At 43.9% G+C, this 23,986-nt stretch overlaps 2 protein-coding genes across 2 annotated transcripts; both read right to left on the reverse strand.

The window, feature by feature from the left end:
- Positions 1–7,580: 7,580 nt before the first annotated feature.
- Positions 7,581–12,545, reverse strand: LOC110488721 (pre-mRNA-processing factor 19). The gene is made up of 16 exons (XM_021561044.3): positions 12,311–12,545; positions 11,951–12,100; positions 11,697–11,773; positions 11,444–11,585; positions 11,265–11,338; positions 11,073–11,138; positions 10,889–10,930; positions 10,693–10,767; positions 10,487–10,562; positions 10,277–10,386; positions 9,863–10,018; positions 9,620–9,689; positions 9,353–9,526; positions 9,181–9,263; positions 8,941–9,046; positions 7,581–8,758 (listed from the first exon to the last, which is right to left on the reverse strand). Exons 1-16 carry the CDS (start codon positions 12,327–12,329, stop codon positions 8,661–8,663), a joined length of 1,518 nt encoding a protein of 505 aa, XP_021416719.1. The 5' UTR covers positions 12,330–12,545; the 3' UTR covers positions 7,581–8,660.
- A 31-nt stretch (positions 12,546–12,576) lies between these two features.
- Positions 12,577–18,020, reverse strand: LOC110488720 (uncharacterized). The gene is made up of 10 exons (XM_090198296.1): positions 17,615–18,020; positions 16,868–17,046; positions 16,445–16,578; positions 15,977–16,112; positions 15,245–15,529; positions 14,650–14,985; positions 14,352–14,533; positions 13,869–13,964; positions 13,672–13,791; positions 12,577–13,571 (listed from the first exon to the last, which is right to left on the reverse strand). Exons 2-10 carry the CDS (start codon positions 16,917–16,919, stop codon positions 13,365–13,367), a joined length of 1,548 nt encoding a protein of 515 aa, XP_090054422.1. The 5' UTR covers positions 16,920–17,046; positions 17,615–18,020; the 3' UTR covers positions 12,577–13,364.
- Between the last annotated feature and the right edge of the window lie 5,966 nt (positions 18,021–23,986).

Consider the following 23,986-nt stretch of genomic DNA (forward strand, 5'->3'; position numbering starts at 1 on the left):
CTTGGCTGAGAAGCAACCCGACACATGAATGGTCTCAGGATGCTTTACTGTTGGCATGACACAGGACTGATGGTAGCGCTCACCTTGTCTTCTCCGGACAAGCTTTTTTCCGGATGCCCCAAACAATCGGAAAGGCGATTCATCAGAGAAAATAACTTTACCCCAGTCCTCAGCAGTCCAATCCCTGTACCTTTTGCAGAATATCAGTCTGTCCCTGATGTTTTCCCTGGAGAGAAGTGTCTTCTTTGCTGCCCTTCTTGACACCAGGCCATCCTCCAAAAGTCTTCCCCTCACTGTGCGTGCAGATGCACTCACACCTGCCTGCTGCCATTCCTGAGCAAGCTCTGTACTGGTGGTGCCCCAATCCCGCAGCTGAATCAACTTTAGGAGACGGTCCTGGCCCTTGCTGGACTTTCTTGGGCGCCCTGAAGCCTTCATAACAATTGAACCGCTCTCCTTGAAGTTCTTGATGATCCGATAAATGGCTGATTTAGGTGAAATCTTACTGGCAGCAACATCCTTGCCTGTGAAGCCCTTTTTGTGCAAAGCAATGATGACGGCACGTGTTTCCTTTCAGGTAACCATGGTTGACAGAGGAAGAACGATGATTCCAAGCACCACCCTCCTTTTGAAGCTTCCAGTCTGTTATTTGAACTCAATAAGCATGACAGAGTGATCTCCAGCCTTGTCCTCGTCAACACTCACACCTGTGTTAACGAGAGAATCACTGACATGATGTCAGCTGGTCCTTTTGTGTCAGGGCTGAAATGCAGTGGAAATGTTTTGGGGGGATTCAGTTCATTTGCATGGAAAAGAGGGACTTGCAATTAATTGCAATTCATTTGATCACTCTTCATAACATTCTGGAGTATATGCAAATTGCCATCATACAAACTGAGGCAGCAAACTTTGAAAATTAATATTTGTGTCATTCTCAAAACTTTTGGCCACGACTGCAAAGACTTATAGATGACCTGGAGCCAGTGTGTTTGGCGACGAATATGAAGAGAGGGCCAGCCAACGAGAGCATACAGGTCGCAGTGGTGGTTAGTATATGGGGCTTTGGTGACAAAACGGGTGGCACTGTGATAGACTACATCCAATTTGCTGAGTAGAGTGTTGGAGGCTATTTTGTAAATGACATTAAAGTCAAGGATCGGTAGGATAGTCAGTTTTACGAGGATATGTTTGGCAGCATGAGTGAAGGATCCTTTGTTGCGAAATAGGAAGCTGATTCTAGATTTCATTTTGGTTTGGAGAATCTTAATGTGAGTCTGGAAGGAGAGTTTACAGTCTAACTAGACACCAGTACTCTGTATTAAACCTGGTGCCCAGCACAAGAGACACATTTAAGTTTTGCAGATACTAATGAGTAATTGCAATAACATATTTGTATTTTATTAAAAGTGTATTTCTTTAAATATAGCCTACACAAAAGCTTTGAATATACCAGTATTATTGTAAACTTTCAAAATAAATTCTGGTAAAAAATAATACAAAATTAAAATACGACAAATTATACATGAAATTCTTCAGAGGTTGTTGCAATGCTGTGATTTTTATAAATGTTTTATTGCTAGTCAAAGTTTAGCATGTCTTTGCCGGGGGACTTTCTTTTTATACATACATTTTGCAATCGTCCTGCCAGCATAATATCCTGCCGGTAGGAGAACAGTAATCACGAGTACTGTCTTTGGTGAAGTTCTTAGGGGAAGGAGCGAAAGAAATGACTCGCCCTTCCCGTTCGCTGGTTTCATGTCACTTTATTTGTTAACGTTCCCAAATTTGATTTACATAGGTCAGAGGCCTATGGACAGACTGGATAGATGACGTTTTCTACCCTACAGTATATATATTATTCTCTATTCTTCCCTATCTTAGCCCAAATGCCTCAATCAGCCTTATTAAAAAAAAACACAAAGTTGCAGACTGAGACATGCATTGGACCCTGGCATTTTATCCACACCAGCCCACGTCACTGTGCATGCCTCCATACACACACCCTGACCCTACACACCCTACTTAGACAGGCAGTAGTGCTGACACATAACATTGGCAGTGCCGTACAGTGTTTCTCAACAACTTCTGTTCCAGTGTCTGGCGAGATCCGATCCTCCTCCTTTTTAACCAGATCATGTTAAAAACAAATACAATATGTAAAAGCACCACTGGAGATACAACTCACCACTATAACTGTGTCTCTGTCTGGAGATACAACTCACCACTATAACTGTGTCTCTGTCTAGAGATACAACTCACCACTAAAACTGTGTTTCTGTCTAGAGATACAACTCACCACTATAACTGTGTCTCTGTCTAGAGCTACAACTCACCACTATAACTGTGTCTCTGTCTAGAGCTACAACTCACCACTATAACTGTGTCTCTGTCTAGAGCTACAACTCACCACTATAACTGTGTCTCTGTCTAGAGATACAACTCACCACTATAACTGTGTCTCTGTCTAGAGCTACAACTCACCACTATAACTGTGTCTCTGTCTAGAGATACAACTCACCACTATAACAGTGTCTCTGTCTAGAGCTACAACTCACCACTATAACTGTGTCTCTGTCTAGAGCTACAACTCACCACTACAACTGTGTCTCTGTCTAGAGCTACAACTCACCACTACAACTGTGTCTCTGTCTAGAGCTACAACTCACCACTAAAACTGTGTCTCTGTCTAGAGCTACAACTCACCACTAAAACTGTGTCTCTGTCTAGAGCTACAACTCACCACTATAACTGTGTCCCTGTCTAGAGATACAACTCACCACTATAACTGTGTCTCTGTCTAGAGATACAACTCACCACTATAACTGTGTCTCTGTCTAGAGATACAACTCACCACTATAACTGTGTCTGTCTGGAGATACAACTCACCACTACAACTGTGTCTCTGTCTAGAGCTACAACTCACCACTAAAACTGTGTCTCTGTCTAGAGATACAACTCACCACTATAACTGTGTCTCTGTCTAGAGCTACAACTCACCACTATAACTGTGTCTCTGTCTAGAGATACAACTCACCACTATAACTGTGTCTCTGTCTAGAGCTACAACTCACCACTATAACTGTGTCTCTGTCTAGAGCTACAACTCACCACTATAACTGTGGCTCTGTCTAGAGCTACAACTCACCACTACAACTGTGTCTCTGTCTAGAGCTACAACTCACCACTACAACTGTGTCTCTGTCTAGAGCTACAACTCACCACTACAACTGTGTCTCTGTCTAGAGCTACAACTCACCACTAAAACTGTGTCTCTGTCTAGAGCTACAACTCACCACTATAACTGTGTCTCTGTCTAGAGATACAACTCACCACTATAACAGTGTCTCTGTCTAGAGCTACAACTCACCACTATAACTGTGTCTCTGTCTAGAGCTACAACTCACCACTACAACTGTGTCTCTGTCTAGAGCTACAACTCACCACTACAACTGTGTCTCTGTCTAGAGCTACAACTCACCACTAAAACTGTGTCTCTGTCTAGAGCTACAACTCACCACTAAAACTGTGTCTCTGTCTAGAGCTACAACTCACCACTATAACTGTGTCCCTGTCTAGAGATACAACTCACCACTATAACTGTGTCTCTGTCTAGAGATACAACTCACCACTATAACTGTGTCTCTGTCTAGAGATACAACTCACCACTATAACTGTGTCTGTCTGGAGATACAACTCACCACTACAACTGTGTCTCTGTCTAGAGCTACAACTCACCACTAAAACTGTGTCTCTGTCTAGAGATACAACTCACCACTATAACTGTGTCTCTGTCTAGAGCTACAACTCACCACTATAACTGTGTCTCTGTCTAGAGATACAACTCACCACTATAACTGTGTCTCTGTCTAGAGCTACAACTCACCACTATAACTGTGTCTCTGTCTAGAGCTACAACTCACCACTATAACTGTGGCTCTGTCTAGAGCTACAACTCACCACTACAACTGTGTCTCTGTCTAGAGCTACAACTCACCACTACAACTGTGTCTCTGTCTAGAGCTACAACTCACCACTACAACTGTGTCTCTGTCTAGAGCTACAACTCACCACTAAAACTGTGTCTCTGTCTAGAGCTACAACTCACCACTAAAACTGTGTCTCTGTCTAGAGCTACAACTCACCACTATAACTGTGTCTCTGTCTAGAGATACAACTCACCACTATAACTGTGTCTCTGTCTAGAGATACAACTCACCACTATAACTGTGTCTCTGTCTAGAGATACAACTCACCACTATAACTGTGTCTCTGTCTAGAGATACAACTCACCACTATAACTGCGTCTCTGTCTGGAGATACAACTCACCACTATAACTGTGTCTCTGTCTAGAGATACAACTCACCACTAATACTGTGTCTCTGTCTAGAGATACAACTCACCACTATAACTGTGTCTCTGTCTAGAGATACAACTCACCACTAATACTGTGTCTCTGTCTAGAGCTACAACTCACCACTATAACTGTGTCTCTGTCTAGAGCTACAACTCACCACTAAAACTGTGCCTGTCTAGAGCTACAACTCACCACTAATACTGTGTCTCTGTCTAGAGCTACAACTCACCACTATAACTGCGTCTCGGTCTAGATATACACCTTACCACTATAACTGCGTCTCGGTCTAGATATACACCTCACCACTATAACTGCGTCTCGGTCTGGAGATACCACTATAACTGCGTCTCGGTCTAGATATACACCTCACCACTATAACTGCGTCTCGGTCTGGAGATACCACTATAACTGTGTCTCTGTCTGGAGTAACCACTGTAACTGTGTCTGTCTGGAGATACAACTCACCACTACAACTGTGTCTCTGTTTGGAGTAACCACTATAACTGTGTCTGTCTGGAGATACCACTATAACTGTGTCTCTGTCTGGAGATACCACTATAACTGTGTCTCTGTCTGGAGATACCACTATAACTGTGTCTCTGTCTGGAGATACCACTATAACTGTGTCTCTGTCTGGAGATACAACTCACCACTATAACTGTATCTCTGTCTGGAGATACAACTCACCACTATAACTGTATCTCTGTCTGGAGATACAACTCACCACTATAACTGTGTCTCTTGTCTGGAGATACCCCTATAACTGTGTCTCTGTCTGGAGATACAACTCACCACTATAACAGTGTCTCTGTCTGGAGATACAACTCACCACTATAACTGTGTCTGGAGATACAACTCACCACTATAACTGTGTCTGGAGATACAACTCACCACTATAACTGTGTCTGGAGATACAACTCACCACTATAACTGTGTCTGGAGATACAACTCACCACTATAACTGTCTCTGCTCTAGACATACGTGTTGCCTCCATGTTGTGCTGTCTGTCTCAGCATCTTCTCTGCTGTCACTGTGCTTCTTCTTGTTCTCCGTCTGTCTGTCTGCTTAAGCCATATAAGTTATACAAGCCAAGCTAATGACTTAGGCTATATTGCAAATTAGTGCCTGTCATTTGTGCTCCCCTGAATCAACACCTACCCTAAGTGTTAATTACTATTACAGGGCTCCAGACTTAACATTTTCCACTGGTGTCAATAACTTTTACAGGTGGTGGAAGTGTCCCAGTCATCCATGCTTTATTAAGAAGTATAATAAATAGGCTACTGAGATATTCAATAACTAAGTTTTCTCATCTAACACATCCAAGCAGGAATGCATGACTCAATATATTTTGATGCGCAACATAATTCAGTAATTTGTCATGAATTTTGGGTTGACAATTAGAATATAGTTGCTATATTTTACTGTCAAAATAGGACACCAGAACTTCCCGATTTGTTGTTTTGTTCATAGGCTAAATCATTTGGGGTTCAAATCCTGAAGAAGTGGAAACTCAAAACACTAACTAAATCCCTAACTCTAGATATAATACACACTGCTAGTAGCCATGTATTAATCCAACAGTAAATTTAGTGTCCTAATAAAATGTGCAGTTGTAAGCTATTACCCATGAGACCGTAGGCCTATAACCTCGCAATGGCCGGTGTGCAAATTCCGAGCACACGCTGCTCCATATGATCTCAAAAGCCATATCAAATATCTTGGTTGTAAAATAATGTCTATTGAGCTGAATATTGAAAGTTGAGAAATACAAAATATAAAGTGCATTCAGAAAGTATTCAGATTCCTTCCCTTTTTCCACATTTTGTTACGTTACAGCCCTGTTCTAAACTTTTTTTTTTTTTTTCATCAATCTAGTCACAATACACCATAATGACAAAGCAAAAATCATTTAGACATTTTTGCAAATGTATAAAAAAATATATATACCTTATTTACATAAGTATTCAGACCCTTTGCTACGAGACTCAAAATTGAGCTCAGGTGCATCCTGTTTCCATTGATCATCCTTGAGATGTTTCTACAACTCGGAGTCCCACCTGTGGTAAATTCAATTGATTGGACATGATTTGGAAAGGCACACACCTGTCTATATAAGGTCCCATAGCTGACAGTGCATGTCAGAGCAAAAACCAAGACATGAGGTTGAAGGAATTGCCTGTATAGCTACGAGACAGGATTGTGTTGAGGCACAGATCTGGGGAAGGGTACCAAAACATTTCTGCAGCATTGAAGGTCCCCAAGAACACAGCAACTTCCATCATTCTTAAATGGAAGAAGTTCAGAACCACCAAGACTCTTCCTAGAGCTGGCCACCCATCCAAACTGCGCAATTAAGGGAGGTAACCAAGAATCAAATGGTCACTCTGACAGAACTGCAGAGCTCTGTGGAGATGGAAGAACCTTCCAGAAAGACAACCATCTCTGCAGCACTCCACCAATCAGGCCTTTATGGTAGATTGGCCAGACGGAAGCCACTCCTCAGTGAAAGCAACATGACAGCCCACTTGGGAGTATGCCAAAAAGGAACCTAAAAAGGACACTGACCACGAGAAACAAGGTTCTCTGGTCTGATGAAACCAAGATCGAACTCTTTGGCCTGAATGCCTGAAAGCGTTATGTCTGGAGAAAACCTAGCACCATCCCTACAGTGAAGCATGGTGATGGCAGCATGATGCTGTGGGGATGTTTTTCCTGTGACCTTAACCTCACTCTCCTAACCTGCTGTTAATAATAATTTGGTGGGTGCTTATACTTGTCCTATTTCGCATGCATTATATGCATGTGTGAATTGGAAATGTGTTTTTTGCATATCCCAACTCCCCGAGACACCTTCGGAGAGAGTGGGATCACGGCCAGTCAGCCATTATCAACAGTAACCCAGTAGCAATTAGGGTTAAGGGCCCTGCTCAAGGGCATATCGACAGATTCACCTTGTCAGCTCAGGGAGTCTAACAGACAGATATTTCACCTTGGGGATTTGAACTAACAACCTTTTGGTTACTGGCCTAAAGCTCTAACCGCAAAGCTAATTCACCTAACCTCCTATATTAGATCTCCTAACCAGCTACGTTAATTATCTTAACCTGCTATACTAACAAACCATCATCATTATTACCACACCTGCCATTGCCCACCGATCAACCAAAGGCTCATTATAGATTAGTATAACAGAGAAATTATTCTTTTTTTATCCAGCCATGTCACCCTTTTCATTGTTTTATTTTTATATATAAAACATTGTCAATTTCAAACAGCTAGATGACCAACAGAGACAGGAAGTACAAAGCAGAGCACACGGTCTATTGGGATCAAAGTCATACTGGTGCCTCAGACAGGCTGAAACGACAACCTGAGGCATATACAATACATTCCACTGATCAAACAAATAGCTGGCTGTTACTACAAAAATAACTTGATTTATTGGAGGTGTACAAAAGGGAGGAAGGGAAAGGAGACCTTTGAATAAACACAGCAATATAGAGAATTGGCTGACACAATGTGAAAACAGTTACAACAAATTATATTTCAACAGCTGAGAGCTGTTGGTCTAACCACTGAAAGGAGAAGAACAGACGTCTGGACGTTCTTTAAGAAGAATACACGAATGGAAAAGTAAATACCGTAGCACCGGTTCCTCCACCCACTCCAGGATCCTAAATAACTACAGGTCAATTTTCAAAACGCTAAGTTCATAATCTGCTCGTAACTCTGACTAAAAAGCTCCTGCCTAGGCCAGAGGCGAGGTAAACAAGGCTTGCTGCCAGAGTAACAATTTCAGTTGAACGATTTGAATGAACAGTGAAACATCAAACAGCTATTTTATTTTTTATTTTAAAGATCACTGTGGCTTTTTAGCAACAATATTCAAAACGACTTACCTACTCCTAGGAAATACAGTAGAAAGTCTACATGGCCACTTGATTGTTTTTAGCAGCAGTTTAGACCAGAAACAGACACTTACGCTCACCGTACACTATATTCTCAGACGCTTAGCTAACGGTCGCGGCTAACACAAAACAAATGGAATATGTTTGCTAACGTTCGCAAACTATTTCCCTTATTGAACGCACCTCGGATAGGGATTCTGATCTCAGCAATACAAGAACATCAAATAAATCATAAGGATTCAACCGTCTAACCACTGGTCACCGGTCCATATTTCACAAAACGGATAGCTGTGTAGCAGAGTCAAAATGATCACACTGGTCTAGATTCGAGATTAGGCCTAACCAGAACCCTCCAATCTTATCCTCGCTCTCTTTCCATCTGTCTGTACTAATCTACAGGCTGTAGAACTTGAGGCTTCTGTCCATTCCAGCGGAGGAAAGGAATTGAGCATTGTCTCCGAATGCCAGCCCTGTCACCAGGCCAGAATGGTCTGGGAAAAAGAGGAAGAAAAATGTTTTAAAATATATATATGTTTAAGGTAACTCGGTGTAAGATGACGCATGCAATAGGACACTGAGTTTTTCCTAACCATGTGTACGTATGATTTGTACAGTGAGCACACAAGGTCTGATGAAAGTTGAGTTAAATATTCTGTTCAGTTGTTTTTCTCACCGCTGAAGTTGAGGACCTCTGACCACTGCTTGCAGATGTACACCCTGATGTCGGATCCACCCACAGCCAAGTACGTACCACTCTGATCAAACACCAGAGACTTAACCTGAGAGAGAGTAAATAAGATTCCAGTGAAAAACTCTGCAAGAAATAACCATGTTATTTGCCGTACATGAGCTAAATTTGTGAGAAGTTGACCCATATCTGTAGCTAACAGACTCCACAGTCTCTTATTCTCACCTCATAGTTGTTGTCCAGGGCGATGGTCTTGAAGTTCTTCAGTTTCCTCAGATCCCACAGCTTCACAGAGCTGTCCTGGGCACCTGGAGCACAGAGCGAGAGACTGGGTCAGGGAATCCATGAGAAATCCAACATTATTTACACTGTTTTGTGAGGTTGGAGAGCGACTGACCTGTAGCCAGGTAGTATCCGTTCTCAGAGAAGGCGATGGAGGTGACAGGGCCAGAGTGGCCGGGGAAGTTGGCCACGTTTGTGCGCTCCTTCAGATCCCAGATCTTGATCTGGGAGTCGGCGGTTCCCGTCCCGAAGATCAGACCGTCGGGGTGGAACTGAGCACAAGTCAGAGCTGAGGAGGAGGAGGGCAGAGATGAGACACAGACAAAAATAGTAACCCATCTTTCATGCCCATACGCATAGACCTGACCACAAACACACTTACCAACACCAGCAGCCTCATCTGTGACTTTGGTAAGGACTTGGCCAGTTTGGATATCCGAGAAGGCCCAGTACTGAGAAAGATAGAGAGGAATGCCGTGTTAACATACATCCACCAACACAAAGGTGCTGTTACATTTACTATTGACAACAGTGCAGCTGGTGCCATTCTAGTCAACGGACCAGTGGACTCAGGACTTCTAACAACATGCTGGACTCAGGTGTTCTACCAGTACAATGGACTTACCTGGTCTTCGGAAGAGCTGAGAAGGTAGTCCCCGGTTGCGTGAAGTGACAGCCCGGTCACACTCGCCTCGTGAGCTCGCACCACCTGGATACAGTTGCCCCCAGTCACAGACCACACCCGGATGGTGCTGTCTGGAGAGGCAGAGAACACCACAGACTGGAGAGGAAAGAAAGATGGAAAATACAAATAAAAGAAAAAAACTAAAGTGAGGAAGGAAATTAGGCAAGGGAGATTTACAAACTACAATACAGTACATTTTAAACCGGGGTATATAGATACCACAAATCAACTCATCTTTTAACTCTATTTTAATTTCACTGTATACATGATGTTGAAAAGTAGAATATAAAGCATAATTGAGTTAATTTCCATAAAACGTTAGGAGCTAGACAGGTGTATACACAGGTCTGTTACCTGGGAGGGGTGGTAGATGACAGAGGTGACCTTCTTGGTGTGACCCTTGAGGGTGGCAATGATCTGCTCCTCCTTCTTATCAAATACCACCACATTCTTATCAGCCCCACCTGGCAACACAAGATAGTCATCAATGACATTTGATTGACAGTTCTATTTAGATACGCAAGAAAAAGAGACGGAGAGAAAATAAAAAGCTGGGGTACTTACCAGTGAGTACTTTGTTGGTGTCTGAAGGACAGAGGTCCATACACAGGATTCCTGGGACACTGGCACTGTGAAGTCCCTGAGACATTCAAAAGACCATGGTCACTATATGGGCAGACAGACAGCTAAGGGCAACCTCATATAGCAGTGCTAAGCAGCACAGTCAGCCCCCTACAGGTTATTACAGTCCTACAGATAGTAGTACTCACAGCGTGGGAAGCCACTTGGCGGTACTTGCTCAGATCCTCAGCCCTGACCAGCTCCTCTGGCACGGTCTTTCCTCTCTGGTTAGGGAGAGAGTAAACATAAGGGACAAAATAAGTTTATTAAAAGATTGAGTGGTTTATCATCCATCTCTGCAAGCCTACAACACATGACAGACATTTTCTTGAATGAACATCTTACCTTCTTTCGCTCTGTGGTAAGGACAGTAGCCTTATCTTGAAGCTGAAAACAGAAGAGTAGGAGCAGGAAAGAGACTAATGAGAATTCAATGAATCACAAATTGATTCTCATATTGAGAGGGTCTCAGAGTAATGAGAACACTAATCACAGGGGGTAAAAAGATGAAGAGGAAATTAGCTCTTACCTTCTGGATGATCTCTGGAGTCATTCCCACCTGCACACTAACCTCCATTGGTTCCCCACCAGCACCCTGAGAAAAGGAGGCAAAACAACAGAGAGAAGAATAAGAATACTTAGAAAAGAGAAAACATCTATCCTCAATCTCTGATGGACAGGAATCCTGTTTAATGGATGGGAATCAGCGCTAATCACTCACCCCAGCGGCTGGCTGAGAGGCGGGCATAGACTGAGGGGCCACCAATCCGGCTTGGGGCTTGAGTGTGGCCAGGGCTGTTGAATGGGAGAATGGGCAAAGAGTAAGCATTTTGCCTTCACAGGTCAGTGAATGAGAGAAGGTGAGGAAGCGACTTCAGACTATAGAGATCCCTCTCTTACCCTCTCTGGCTGCAGTGACCTCCTTGGTAAGACGAGCAATGACTCTGCAGGCTGCATCATGCTGGTAGAGGGCGTGAGAGAGCTCCTGGCGAGTCGTCTGCAGCTGCTGCCTCAGAGTGAAGCTGTGCAACATGACCGCATCCTTGAAAGAGACAGAAGACATTAAGGGAAAGATTTAATAATACAGAGGAAGAGTATTCTATTGTAACACTGTCCACAGGTAGACTACAAACCAGTCTGCCTAGACACTCACCCACTCATCTTGCAGAGCCTTGAGTATGGCAGGGATACTGGTAGAAGAGGGAGCCTTTGGTCGGATAGGATGAGACACTGGGCAACAGAAGGCAGCACAACATTGATTCAAATCCATTACGAAAACATATCTTCGAATACATGGAACCTACTTAGGATTTCCTTCTAAGCCTAAACTAAAATCAGTACATAAATACATACTTGATGTAATTGATTCGACTGATTACGTTAACAGTCTATCCCCGCCCTGTTTACCTTTTATATCGATAAGTTGCTCCTCCGACAGTGGTTGGCTATTCATGGGATCCACTCCATTCTCTGCGATATACTTCTCGATCAGTCGGCGCTCGAACACCTGGTTAGACACCGGGGACACGCAAGGGTGCTCGGGGACCTCATTGGAAACTGAGTGGGGTAACATAAGTCGATACATACAATTGTTAGCTATTGTTTCATGGCTTGATAATATAACTAGTAAGCCACCATAAATACCATGTTGCAGAAAAGTGACAATGAATCAGTTACTAGCTCGCCAGTTAGCCACACTAACGTTAGCTAGCAGGGTGCTAGGTAAGCGATCTAGCTCATTCAACTTCAGAAGCATGTTCAACTTACTTGCGCAAACCAAAGACATATTTCAAGTGCACGTCCCTCTGTAGCTAAACACGATTTTTTTGTGTTACGCTTGATGGCAAACTATCTTAAAAGTCTTGCCTAAAAGGCAACTAATTCTGACTACTTTATTTTTGTTTTGTTCCAAGTTCGCACGCTGGCGTTTCATTGCCGCTTCGAAAACAATGCACGCTGGGATAGCATCAGTCCTCCAAAGCGAGCTCTTCTTCGTTCCCCCACTGTCATGACTACGACAACTTTCATAACTAGATTGAATTCGTTTTATTTTCTCGAGCTTCATTCATTACTTGACTAACAAACCAATGATACGTTAATACACAAAACATTGGGAAAGGTATATGACTTCAAACATATTATAATCCATTCTATAAAACCTCAATCACAATATGAACACCTGGTGAAATAATGTAACCGTAATTGAATCATGTACATAATTTTATGGCAATCACAAACAATGTATATCTTATGTAAAGATATGTAATCTAATAAAAGTATATTTTTATTATTTTGTGTTAATTTACTTGTTTAATAGTAGGTAACACATGCAGTTAGATATGCTTTTAAAAAAAGAGGCAATTCCCACATTCTATTACAAAATCTGACAATTCCTCATCTCTTCTTTAACGTTGACATCTCTTCTCCATCCTAACATAACTTCCATATATTTACACATATATACAGTCATCTATAGCTTACAGTACAGGTTTAAATGTGTGGTCCTGAGGGTTCCTTGGTAGGTAGCAGAAAGTAATCAGCAGGTTGATTTTTGAAAACATTACCAATCCAGTTGTACAAAGGAGTGATATGCCAAAATGTAGGATATTGCTCATCTCATTCTTAAAAGGAATGATAATGACATGATAATAAAGAAATTATAGGAAGTAATACGCAATACCCAAACATATCCAAATAGGGTTCTGAAAGCGAAGGCACTATAATTACAAAATCACCCGTGAACAGTTTAACCATATCGCCCTCCACTATTTTCTCTCCGCCCGCTCTTTCTTTATCTCCATTCACTCCTCTTCTCTGTGCTCTATAAGAAGTTGAGTTTTTCAGAAGTGTAGACGCTGCAAGTCTCCAAGGTATCTGTGTCCAGTGGAAGTGTGGAGAAGTAGTCTTTCGCTTTGCTCTCCTTGTCTCCCTCTTTCTTGATCTGGAACTGGAAGCAGTCTTCAGATGAGTGGAGGCAGTCTGAGGTGCCAGCGATGGAAAAAGAGATCTCCCTCTCTCCGTCAGCAGTCTCATGAGAAGAGAGAGGGAGTCAATGATAAAAAGAAAGAGCAGAATATAACTTAATTGTCCATTGTGAGACAGAAAATAGAAACAGTGTGTGTATTTACCTCTTCACGAGGAGTGTGAGTAGTGGCAGTCTCAACTCTAAGTCTATCTGTCTCCTGTTGTCTCGTCCTCACTGGCTCAGGGGAGGGCTGTGGTGCACTGACCACGAGAGGAATGTAACCCTGAGAAAGACACATAATATAGAAATCTATAATAATGGTGAAAAGAGCCTACATTTACAACTTCACCGCCTACCTACCGAATGTGTAGGTATGGGGCTCCATATTTTTGGCGTTACAATCTGCTTTGAATGACTGTAAATGCCAGAGGGCTGGAGACTGGGTGGACTGTAGTCCTGCAGATGACAAACAAAACAAGTATATAAATATAAATATTGCGTAGACAGACAGGGGAACGCACAGCGAAACAAACATGCAATCCACAGAGAAGCATGAAGCTATGTGACCACTGACCCAATTTAAATGTGTAAGGAACTGATGCAGGAGGAGATTCAAACTGGCGCAAAGGACTGGTTCTACTTTTACTCTGACACTGACAGAATTCTATAATATCACACAGTTGAAATGGATGGACAACATAGTACCATGACAACAGGCTCATTGCATTGCCCACACAAGCCCTCCGATAACCACTCATAACCCCACCATATTTCTTCTACCTACCAAGCTCACAAACATCTCTCACTCTACAGCTGTCAAGCTCATTCAGAACATCTCCTCACCTGGACATTGACTCTTGGAAGGTTAGATGCCGGTGTATGGTGACCTCTTAGGCCGTTGATTATCATAGCGAGGCTGCAGTTAGGGTAGCGCTTCATAAATAAGATGAAACCAGCCAAAGTCACAAACATGCCAGAAGGAAGGCTGATGGACTTGAGAACTGCTCTCCATCTAGCAGTCTTATCTGGAAAGAGAAAAAGGAAGGGAGAAAGAGTGAGTGAGCGGGGAGATCAAGAAAGATATCTCTGCATCATGTAAAGGGAAAAGCTCCTGCTCACTCACACACACACTGTCACTCACCGACCACATGGAGAATGGTGGATGACACCAGGTTGCCGCCCTGATCTCGGATCTCATACATCCCATCATGCTTTGCACTCAGCCTGGTGATGACCACCTCGTTGACAGTCCCGTTTCTCCCCAGAGAGAGGAGGCCCCAGTACCGGGGGTCCTGGTCCACAATCTGGCCATCCTTGATCAGCTGCACGGGGCGAGAGTACCGGGACTCAAGGGGCACATTGGAGGGATTGGAGAGGTGCAGGGACGGGGTAAAAATGAGGTGGACATGAGAGACAGGGAGAAAAAGGGGAAGGTTTAGAGACTCCTTGAAGAAGCGGGTGACATTGAAGTTGTGCCCTGCACCCACACAGGGGATAATGAGAGAGAGAGAATTGGAAAGAGTTTAAAGGAAAAGAAAAAGGAGAAATGAAGGAGGGGACATGAGGACGATGAGGGGCATCAGGATGAAAGAAAGAATCAGATACAACTAAGAGTCAGTTTGGACTGTATGTCAGATCTAATATCGCAATCTCTTCTCTCCTGGCCTCCGATCCCATCTCCCGTTTCATTTCGCTCTCCCCTTCATCCAGATCTCTTTGATCTTTCTAGTGCTCACCATTGACAATCAATTTGCTGCGGGAGATTACTTTCCCATTCTCGTCTCGGAGGGTGTAGTTTCCCTGGTCTGCCTGGGTCACCCTCTCTGCCACCCAGACCCTCCCACTTGACCCTAGCCTCCCCCGGCCCGCCTCGCTGGTCTCAGGGTCCATCCGGTTCCACAGTAATACCGTCTGGGAGTCAGAGGGGGAGCCCCGGGGAGAGAACTCCAGCACGGAGACATATTTAGGGATGTTGTGCTGAAAGGTTTCCCCATAGCCCAGACGGAAGGTTTTTATACATTCTGAGAAAGGGTGAAAGAAAGCAAAACAGAGATTATCTTGAGAGTTATACAATGTTTCAAGATTCATACAATCAATTTCAACAGATACAATGAATTATTATACAATATCATAGAGAAACAGAGAGACAGAATAGAGCAAGAAATAGATTTTAAAAAATAGACAACGAAATGGAGAGAGGTATTCCCTGCGGCAGAGTTTTTTAAATATATATGTTTATTTATTTAACTAGGCAAGTCAGTTAAGAACAAATAATTATTTACAATGACGGCCTACCTCGGCCAAACCCTAACCACGCTGGGCCAACTGTGCGTCGCCCTATGGGACTCTCAATCAACGCTGGTTGTGATAGAGCCTGGAATCAAACCAGGGTCTGTAGTGATGCCTCTAGGACTGAGATGCAGTGCCTTCGACCACTGCGCCACTCGGGAGCCCCTGAGCCCCTGTACCTGAGACAGTGAGGCGAACGGTCTCATAGGTGAATCCAGAGGACAGTTTGATAGAGTAGAGCCCCTGGTCACGGTGTGTGACGTCATTCAGCAGCAACGTCCTATCTTTCGTCCACTTAAACCGCAGGTCCTTCAACTACAAACACACAATAGTGTTTAGCATAGAAGAACACACACACACTTAAACACATGTTATGTTCTTCTATCCTTGTGGGGATCTAAAATTAATTTCCATTCAAAATTATATTTTCCCTGAACCTAACCCCCAACCCCTTACACTAATTCTAACCATAACCCTGAACTTAACACCTAAACTTAAAATAGCCTTTTTCCTCATGGGGATGTAGGAAATGTCCCCACAAGGTAGAATGTTTTACTATCCGTGTGGGGACATTTGGGGATTTGAGGTTCCCACAAGGATAGAAGAACCAACCCCCACACACACACACACACACACACATAACCTACGTTGTTGTTCTCCAGAAGCACTCTTCTTGGTCCTGGAGGGTAGCTGGGGGTAAAGGTCACGATTCTTGACCCTGAGTAGACCGGCAGGCGGAACTCTCGACCAGAACACACTATCTGTAAGTCTTCATTCCAACCTGAAAAAAGAGGGACAAATAGAGTGAGTTATGGGAGGAGGGAGGAGGACATGGCCAGACATTATCAAAAGAAAGTACAGAATTTTTCACATCCATGTGTGACTTTTTGTGAGATAACAACAATGACATTGGGCCTACCCAAAGAGAAAGCTAGGGGGAGAGAGAGAGAGATTGGAGTCAAATGAAATTCTTCCAACATATTACTACTGTAAAGTAATCATGGGTTAAACAACCATCTACAACTGGATGCAAATGCTATGATACTAAAATGGCAAAAAGTCCAACTCACCCAAAGAGACAGGGATGCTGAGAAGGGCACTCACTAGGATATAGAGGTGCATGTTCTGAGGACAGACACAAGACAGCTGTAGAGAGACACCCACTGAGTCAGGGGGGTTGGCAGCAGTCTATAGATCAGGCATCATCAACTAGATTCAGCCGCAGGCAGATTTTTTCTTCAGCAATGGTCTGGGGGCCAGAAGATAATTACATATAATTTGTAGACTGCAAATAGACCGCAAGGGATGGGGGTGGGGGGGTGGGGGTGGGGGGTGGGGGTGGGGGGTGGGGGGGTGGCAACGATGATGATTATGAACATGGTCTTTTGCCTGCTAATGAAGAAAACGAAGAAAACGATGACAACAATAATGTCTAATGTAACTGGCCCCTCTTACAGTACAGTACTGGCCCCAGCTTGCCCCCCCCCCCCCCCCCCCCCCCCCCCCCCCCCCAGTTGAAATGGTCTAGAATTGCCACTGAATTGTCATTCAGCCCTACTCCCCACAATTACCGAGCCAGTAAACACCGTTCACCATCAATCAACTTCACAAGAGGGTGCTAATACTCTCGATTTAGAACGTTGCACTGCTCCTAATTCTACACTACCTGTGATACAATATTAATTGAACAATTTTAGTATTAGGCAATTATCGACAGCACACAACAACATATTTTACAGTTAGCTATTTACTTAATCTACATTTATTGGAATCAACATGGAGAAAAGTATGTATTATATGCCTACATTTGCACTCACCTATGCACGACAGCAAAACACAATACCCTATTATTATTTTATATTATTAACTGTATTGCAAGCCCATATAATGGATGATCACAGCAGCGTTAAGATCATTAACTGCTTCTTCGTCTGCTATGCGCATGAGCGAGGTTTGCGTCCTTTGCTGCTACTTGTTGTAGTGAAGCGTTCCTTGTCGCATTAAAAAAAACTGATTTCACACAACGCCTGGGGACTGTTGCAAATCGCAATCTTCTAAAACGCGCAACGCCACTTTACAAATATGACCCGAAACACTGCCAAAGTGATTGGCAGATTATTTGATCTATAAATCACCCCACGTGCAGATATTGGGTTTATGATATTATATACAGCGCATGCAGGACTGGACCCAACTGGATGTCTCTTCTAGGCTACAGGCTACGGAGAGTTCTCAAGAAGATGCTGTTTCTCCTGGTATTGCTGAGCGCTTCATTTACCTGTATGGGTGAGTATAGTGCCATCTATAGGACTACTTTGTACCCCTCTCTCTCTTTCTCTTTCACACACACACACACGCACACGCCTATCTCTGCTTGCCTCTTGTCTTTACATACAGTACCTTCTGTCTCTATGCGACATGTAAAGTGTTGGTCCCATTTTTCATGAGCTAAAATAAAAGATCCCAGAAATGTTTCCAAATGCACAAAAAGCTTATTTTTCTCAAATTGTGCGCACACATTTGTTTACTGTTAGTGAGCATTTCTCATTTGCCAAGATAATCCATCCACCTGACAGGTGTTGCATATCAATAAGCTGTTTAAACAGCATGATCATTACACAGGTGCACCTTGTGCTGGGAAAAATAAAAGACCACTCTAAATTGTGCAGTTTTGTCATACAAAACAATGCCACAGATGTCTCAAGTTTTGATGGAACGTGCAATTGGCATGCTGACTGCAGGAATGTCCAACAGAGCTGTTGCCAGAGAATTTAATGTTAATTTATCTACCATAAGCCGCCTCCAACGTCGTTTTAGAGAGTTTGGCAGGACATCCAGCTGACCTCACAACCACAGACCACATGTAATCACACAAGCCCAGGACTTCTACATTGAGACCACCGCATATTTGTAGGGAGTGGCATACCAGGAAGTGCTCCCCCTACACTAAAAGCCATTCTACACAACTCTTTATTAATTGTGAAAAAAGGGTAAACAGACTTTGGAAGGTGACTAAACTAATCATGCTCAAGAAGACTAGCGCCGTCCTCGCGCGACCTCAGCCCAGGGCAGTGGTTCCCATCATATCCTCTCACATACGGTCACAGGACAAACATTTAGTCAAACCACTCTCCTTCAGATTTTTATACATTTATGTTGACATTTTAACTCAATTTAATACTTTTCTCAGGGTATGAGCTGCCTTCACATTTTATCTTTTGAAATTGGATTTTTGATGTTTATGCTTTGGAACATTGCCTGTTTAATTGATCAACTTTTTGTTCATGTCCTCTCTCTGCTAATGGAGGTGGTTATCTCATGTTATTGCCAATCCACTCAGTCAAGGAATTGAGGAGAAGAAGTAGAAGAAGGTATCAAAATCATTCAAATGTATTTTATAAAGCCCTTATTACTTAATGAGAATAGAATAGAAAAGTCAAAGCATTGAACATTACCTAACTGGCTGTTACTCTGTGTGCCTTGTAGGATGCCGTCGGAGAAGATGGCTGACGTTTTACCTAACCAAATGTGTTTTTTGTTAGTAACTCATTTTTTAACTTATTCTGTACACAATGTTGCTGCTACCGTCTCTTATGGCAGAAAATAACTTCTGGACATCAGAACAACGATTACTCACCACGAACTGGCAGAAATGTTTTTTTCCTTTAACGAGTCCGACGAGACCGACATGAAGGGCATACTGCTTTCACGGGAACAGGCCCAAATCACAGTAATTTGCGTGAAGAGAAGACGGAGAAAAGAGGACAGAGGTCGGGCTGCCTTCTGAGAATTCGTAGGTGATCGAATAAACCCCTACTGCCTTCCTTTCTACTAGCTAACATGCAATCATTGGAAAATAAAATCGACGACCTACGATGAAAATTAAACTACCAACTGGACATTAAAAACTGTAATATCTTATGCTCCATGGAGTCGTGGCTAAACGACGACATTATCAACATACAGCTGGCTGGTTATACACTATATCGGCAGGATAGAACAGTGGCGTCTGGTAAGACAAGGGGGTCAGACTATGTATAATTGTAAACAACAACTGGTGCACGATATCTAAGGAAGTCTCAAGGTTTTGCTTGCCTGAGGTAGAGTATGTCATGATAAGCTGTAGACCACACTATCTGTATTTTTTGTAGCTGTCTACATACCACCACAGACCGATGCTGGCACTAAGACCACACTCAATGAGCTGTATTCTGCCATAAGCAAACAGGAACACGCTCATCCAGAAGCGGTGCTCCTAGTGGCCGGGGAAATTTAATGCAGGGAAACTTAAATCCGTTTAACCAAATTTCTATCAGCATGTTAAATGAGCAACCAAAGGGAAAAAAAAACTCTAGACCACCTTTCCTCCACACACAGAGACGCGTACAAAGCTCTCCCTCACCCTCATTTGGCAAATCTGACCATAATTACATCCTCTTGATTCCTGCTAACTAGCAACAATTAAAGCAGGAAGCACCAGTGACTTGGTCAATAAAAAAAGTGGCCAGATAAAGCAGATGCTTAACTACAGGATTGTTTTGCTAGCACAGACTGGAATATGATCAGGGATTCTTCCGATGGAATTGAGGAGTACAACACAACATTCATTGGCTTCGTCAATAAGGACATCAATGACATCATCCCCACAGTGACCATACTTACATACCCCAAACAGAAGCCATGGATTACAGGCAACATCTGCACTGAGCTAAAGGCTAGAGCTGCCGCTTTGAAGGAGCGGGACTCTAACCTGGAAGCTTATAAGAAATCCCGCTATGCCCTCCAACGAACCATCAAACAGGCAAAGCGTCAATACAGGACTAAGATCGAATCATACGACATCGGCTCCGCCGGTCGTCGGATGTGGCAGGGCTTGCAAACCATTACAGACCACAAAGGGAAGCACAGCCAAGGGCTGCCCAGTGACACAAACCTACCAGACGAGCTGAACTACTTAACATAACATAACATTGAAACATGCATGAGAGTACCAGCTGTTCCGGACGACTGTGTGATCACGCTCTCCGCAGCCAATGTGAGTAAGACCTTTAAACAGGTCAACATTCACAAGGCCGCAGGGCCAGACGAATTACTAGGACGTGTACTGCGAGCTTGCGCTGACCAACTGGCAAGTGTCTTCACTGACATTTTATACCTCTGTAATACAAACATGTTTTAAGCAGACCACCATAGTCCCTGTGCCCAAGAACACTAAGGTAACCTGCCTAAATGACTACCGACCCGTAGCAATCACGTCTGTAGCCATGAAGTGCATTATCCCAGAAACCCTGGACCCAATCCAATTTGCATACTGCCAAATCCACATATGATGCAATCTCTATTGCATTCCACACTGCCCTTTCCCATCTGGACAAAAGGAACACCTTTTGCTATTCATTGACTACAGCTCAGTGTTCAACACCATAGTGCCTTCAAAGCTCATCAATAAGCTAAGGACCCTGCGAATAAACACCCTCCTCTGCATCTGGATCCTGGACTTCCTGACGGGCCTCCCCCAGGTGGTAAGGGTAGGTAACAACACATCCGCCACGCTGATCTCCAACACAAGGGCCACTCCTGTACTCCCTGTTCACTCATGACTGCACGGCCAAGCACATCTCCAACACCATCATTAAATTTGCCGACAACGACGAGACAGCCTATAAGGAGGAGGTCAGAGACCTGGCTGTGTGGTGCCAGGACAACAACCTCTCCCTCAATGTGATCAAGACAAAGGAGATGATTGTGGACTACAGGAAAAGGAGGACCGAGCACGCCCCCATTCTCATCGACGGGGCTGTAGCGGAGCAGGTTGAGCGCTTCAAGTTCCTTTGTGTCCACATCACCAACAAACTAACATGGTCCAAGCACACCAAGACAGTGGTGAAGAGGACACATCGAGAGCATCCTGACGGGTTGCATCACTGCCTTGGCAACTGCTCGGCCTCCGACCACAAGGCACTACAGAGGGTAATGCGTACAGACCAGTACTGGGGCCAAGCTTCCTGCCATCCAGGACCTCTATACCAGGTAGTGTCACAGGAAGGCCCTAAAAATCAAAGACTCCAGCAACCCTAGTCATAGACTGTTCTCTGCTACCTCACGGAAAGCGGTACCAGAGCGCCAAGTCTAGGTCTAAGAGGCTTCTAAACAGCTTCTACCCCCCCCCAAGCCATAAGACTCCTGAACATCTAATCAAATGGCTACTTAGACTATTTGCATTGTCCCCCCCTTTTATGCCGCTGCTACTCTCCTACTCTCTGTTATTATCTATGAATAGTCCCTTTAATAACTCTAACAAACACGTACAAATTTACCTCAATTACCTCGAAGAACCGGTGCCCCCTGTATATAGTCTCACTATTGTTATTTTACTGCTGCTCTTTAATTACTTGTTCCTTTTATTTCTTATTCTTATCCATATTTTTTAAACTGCATTGTTGGTTAGGGGCTTGTAAGTAAGCATTTCACAGTAAGGTTTACACCTGTTGTATTCAGAGCATGTGACTAATAAATATATTTAATTCTATAGCCTCTTCTGTCCAGTTGCCTTTCTGTGTAAATGTTCCATTTTCCAAACTCTGAACTACCAAATGAGAGGATGTAGGAATATATATGTATATATGTGTATATATACATATATGTGTATTTTTGGGAATTTGTGAACTTATTTGCATACAACTGTAGTGCAACGTTGCCTCTACAGTATTATATAATTTCTTATCATGAATACTGCTTTTATTCAATCTTTTCTGTGATGACAACTGAAAGTATAAGCATTGTGGCAAGTATTCAAGCATTTGCCTTTTTTTTAAAGGTATCATTTATGTTTATAGAATAGAATGTTTTATCAATTTATTATATTATTTGTATGTAAAAAATAAAAAATAAAACACCAATGCATAGTTTATTAGTTGACTTGTGTCTAATAAACACTACTTTCTGTGATTTGTTTTGTTTGGGTGTGGTCAGATTAGGGTTGCAAAGAGAGGGTATATTACTGGAAACTTTAGTTTACCAGTAAACTACCTGTCACGAGTCCGACGGAGGGTGTTTCCCTTTCCCGGGCGGGTGGCGCTCGGCGGTCGTCGTCACCGGCCTATTAGCTGCCACTGATTGTTTTTCCTTCCCCTCCTTGTATGTTGAGTGGTAGCACCTGTGAATGTTTGATTAAGTTTGTCTTTATTAGACAGCCGGCCCGCCTGGTTGTTGTGCGGGATTATTTCTATGTAAACCTTCGGCTCTGTGGTATAGGCACGTGTTAGTGTCCGGTCGGGATTGTTTCCCATTGTACATTTTGATTTCCCTGTGTTTTGGGAACGTAACGTTTTTGTGAGCACCCTGTGGTGCATTGGTGCGATTAAAAGACGCGCAGCATTGAACTCTCTGTCTCCTGCATTTGACTCCACACCCACGACACCCGGAGCATTACAGAATCCCGCACCTATCAAATTGATGGAGTCAGCAGGAGCAGCAGCCAACCCTCTCCCATCGATGGAGGAACGGGTTCTCCACCACACCACCGTCCTTCATCGGATCGGATCCGCGATGGATCAAGTGATGGAGAGAATGGACAGATGGGAGAGGAGTGGGCTCCTCTCTCCACCTTCGGCACCCACGGTTCCGGACTCCCCATCTCCCGACTCCAGCACCCTCCGTCTGACGCTACCGAGGGCTTATGATGGAGCGGCGGCGGGTTGCCAGGGGTTTTTGCTCCAGCTGGAGCTATACCTGGCCACCATCAGACCCACTCCCTCAGGAGAGGAGAGGGTGAGTGTCCTCATCTCCTGCCTCACGGGTCGTGCCCTGGAATGGGCGAACGCGGTCTGGAATGGTCCAGACTCAGCGCGGGAGCACTACCCAGAGTTTTCCCGTCGCTTCCGCGCCGTGTTTGATCACCCTCTAGACGGCCGAGCGGCGGGAGAACGACTATTTCACCTCAGGCAGGAGAGGAGGAGCGCCCAGGATTACGCGCTGGAGTTCCGGACCTTGGCAGCCGGATCTGGGTGGAACGACAGGGCCCTCATGGACCACTACAGGTGTAGTCTCCGAGAGGATGTCCGCCGGGAGTTAGCGTGTCGGGACACCACTCTGTCACTGGATCAGCTGATTGACATGTCCATTCGACTGGATAATCTGCTGGCTGCCCGCAGGCGTTCAGAGAGGGTCCTGTGCGTTCCACCACCCAG

This window comes from Oncorhynchus mykiss, chromosome 14, assembly GCF_057628025.1.
Source record: "Oncorhynchus mykiss isolate SJ-2025 chromosome 14, ASM5762802v1, whole genome shotgun sequence".
In the NCBI taxonomy this organism is placed as follows: Eukaryota; Metazoa; Chordata; class Actinopteri; order Salmoniformes; family Salmonidae; genus Oncorhynchus; species Oncorhynchus mykiss.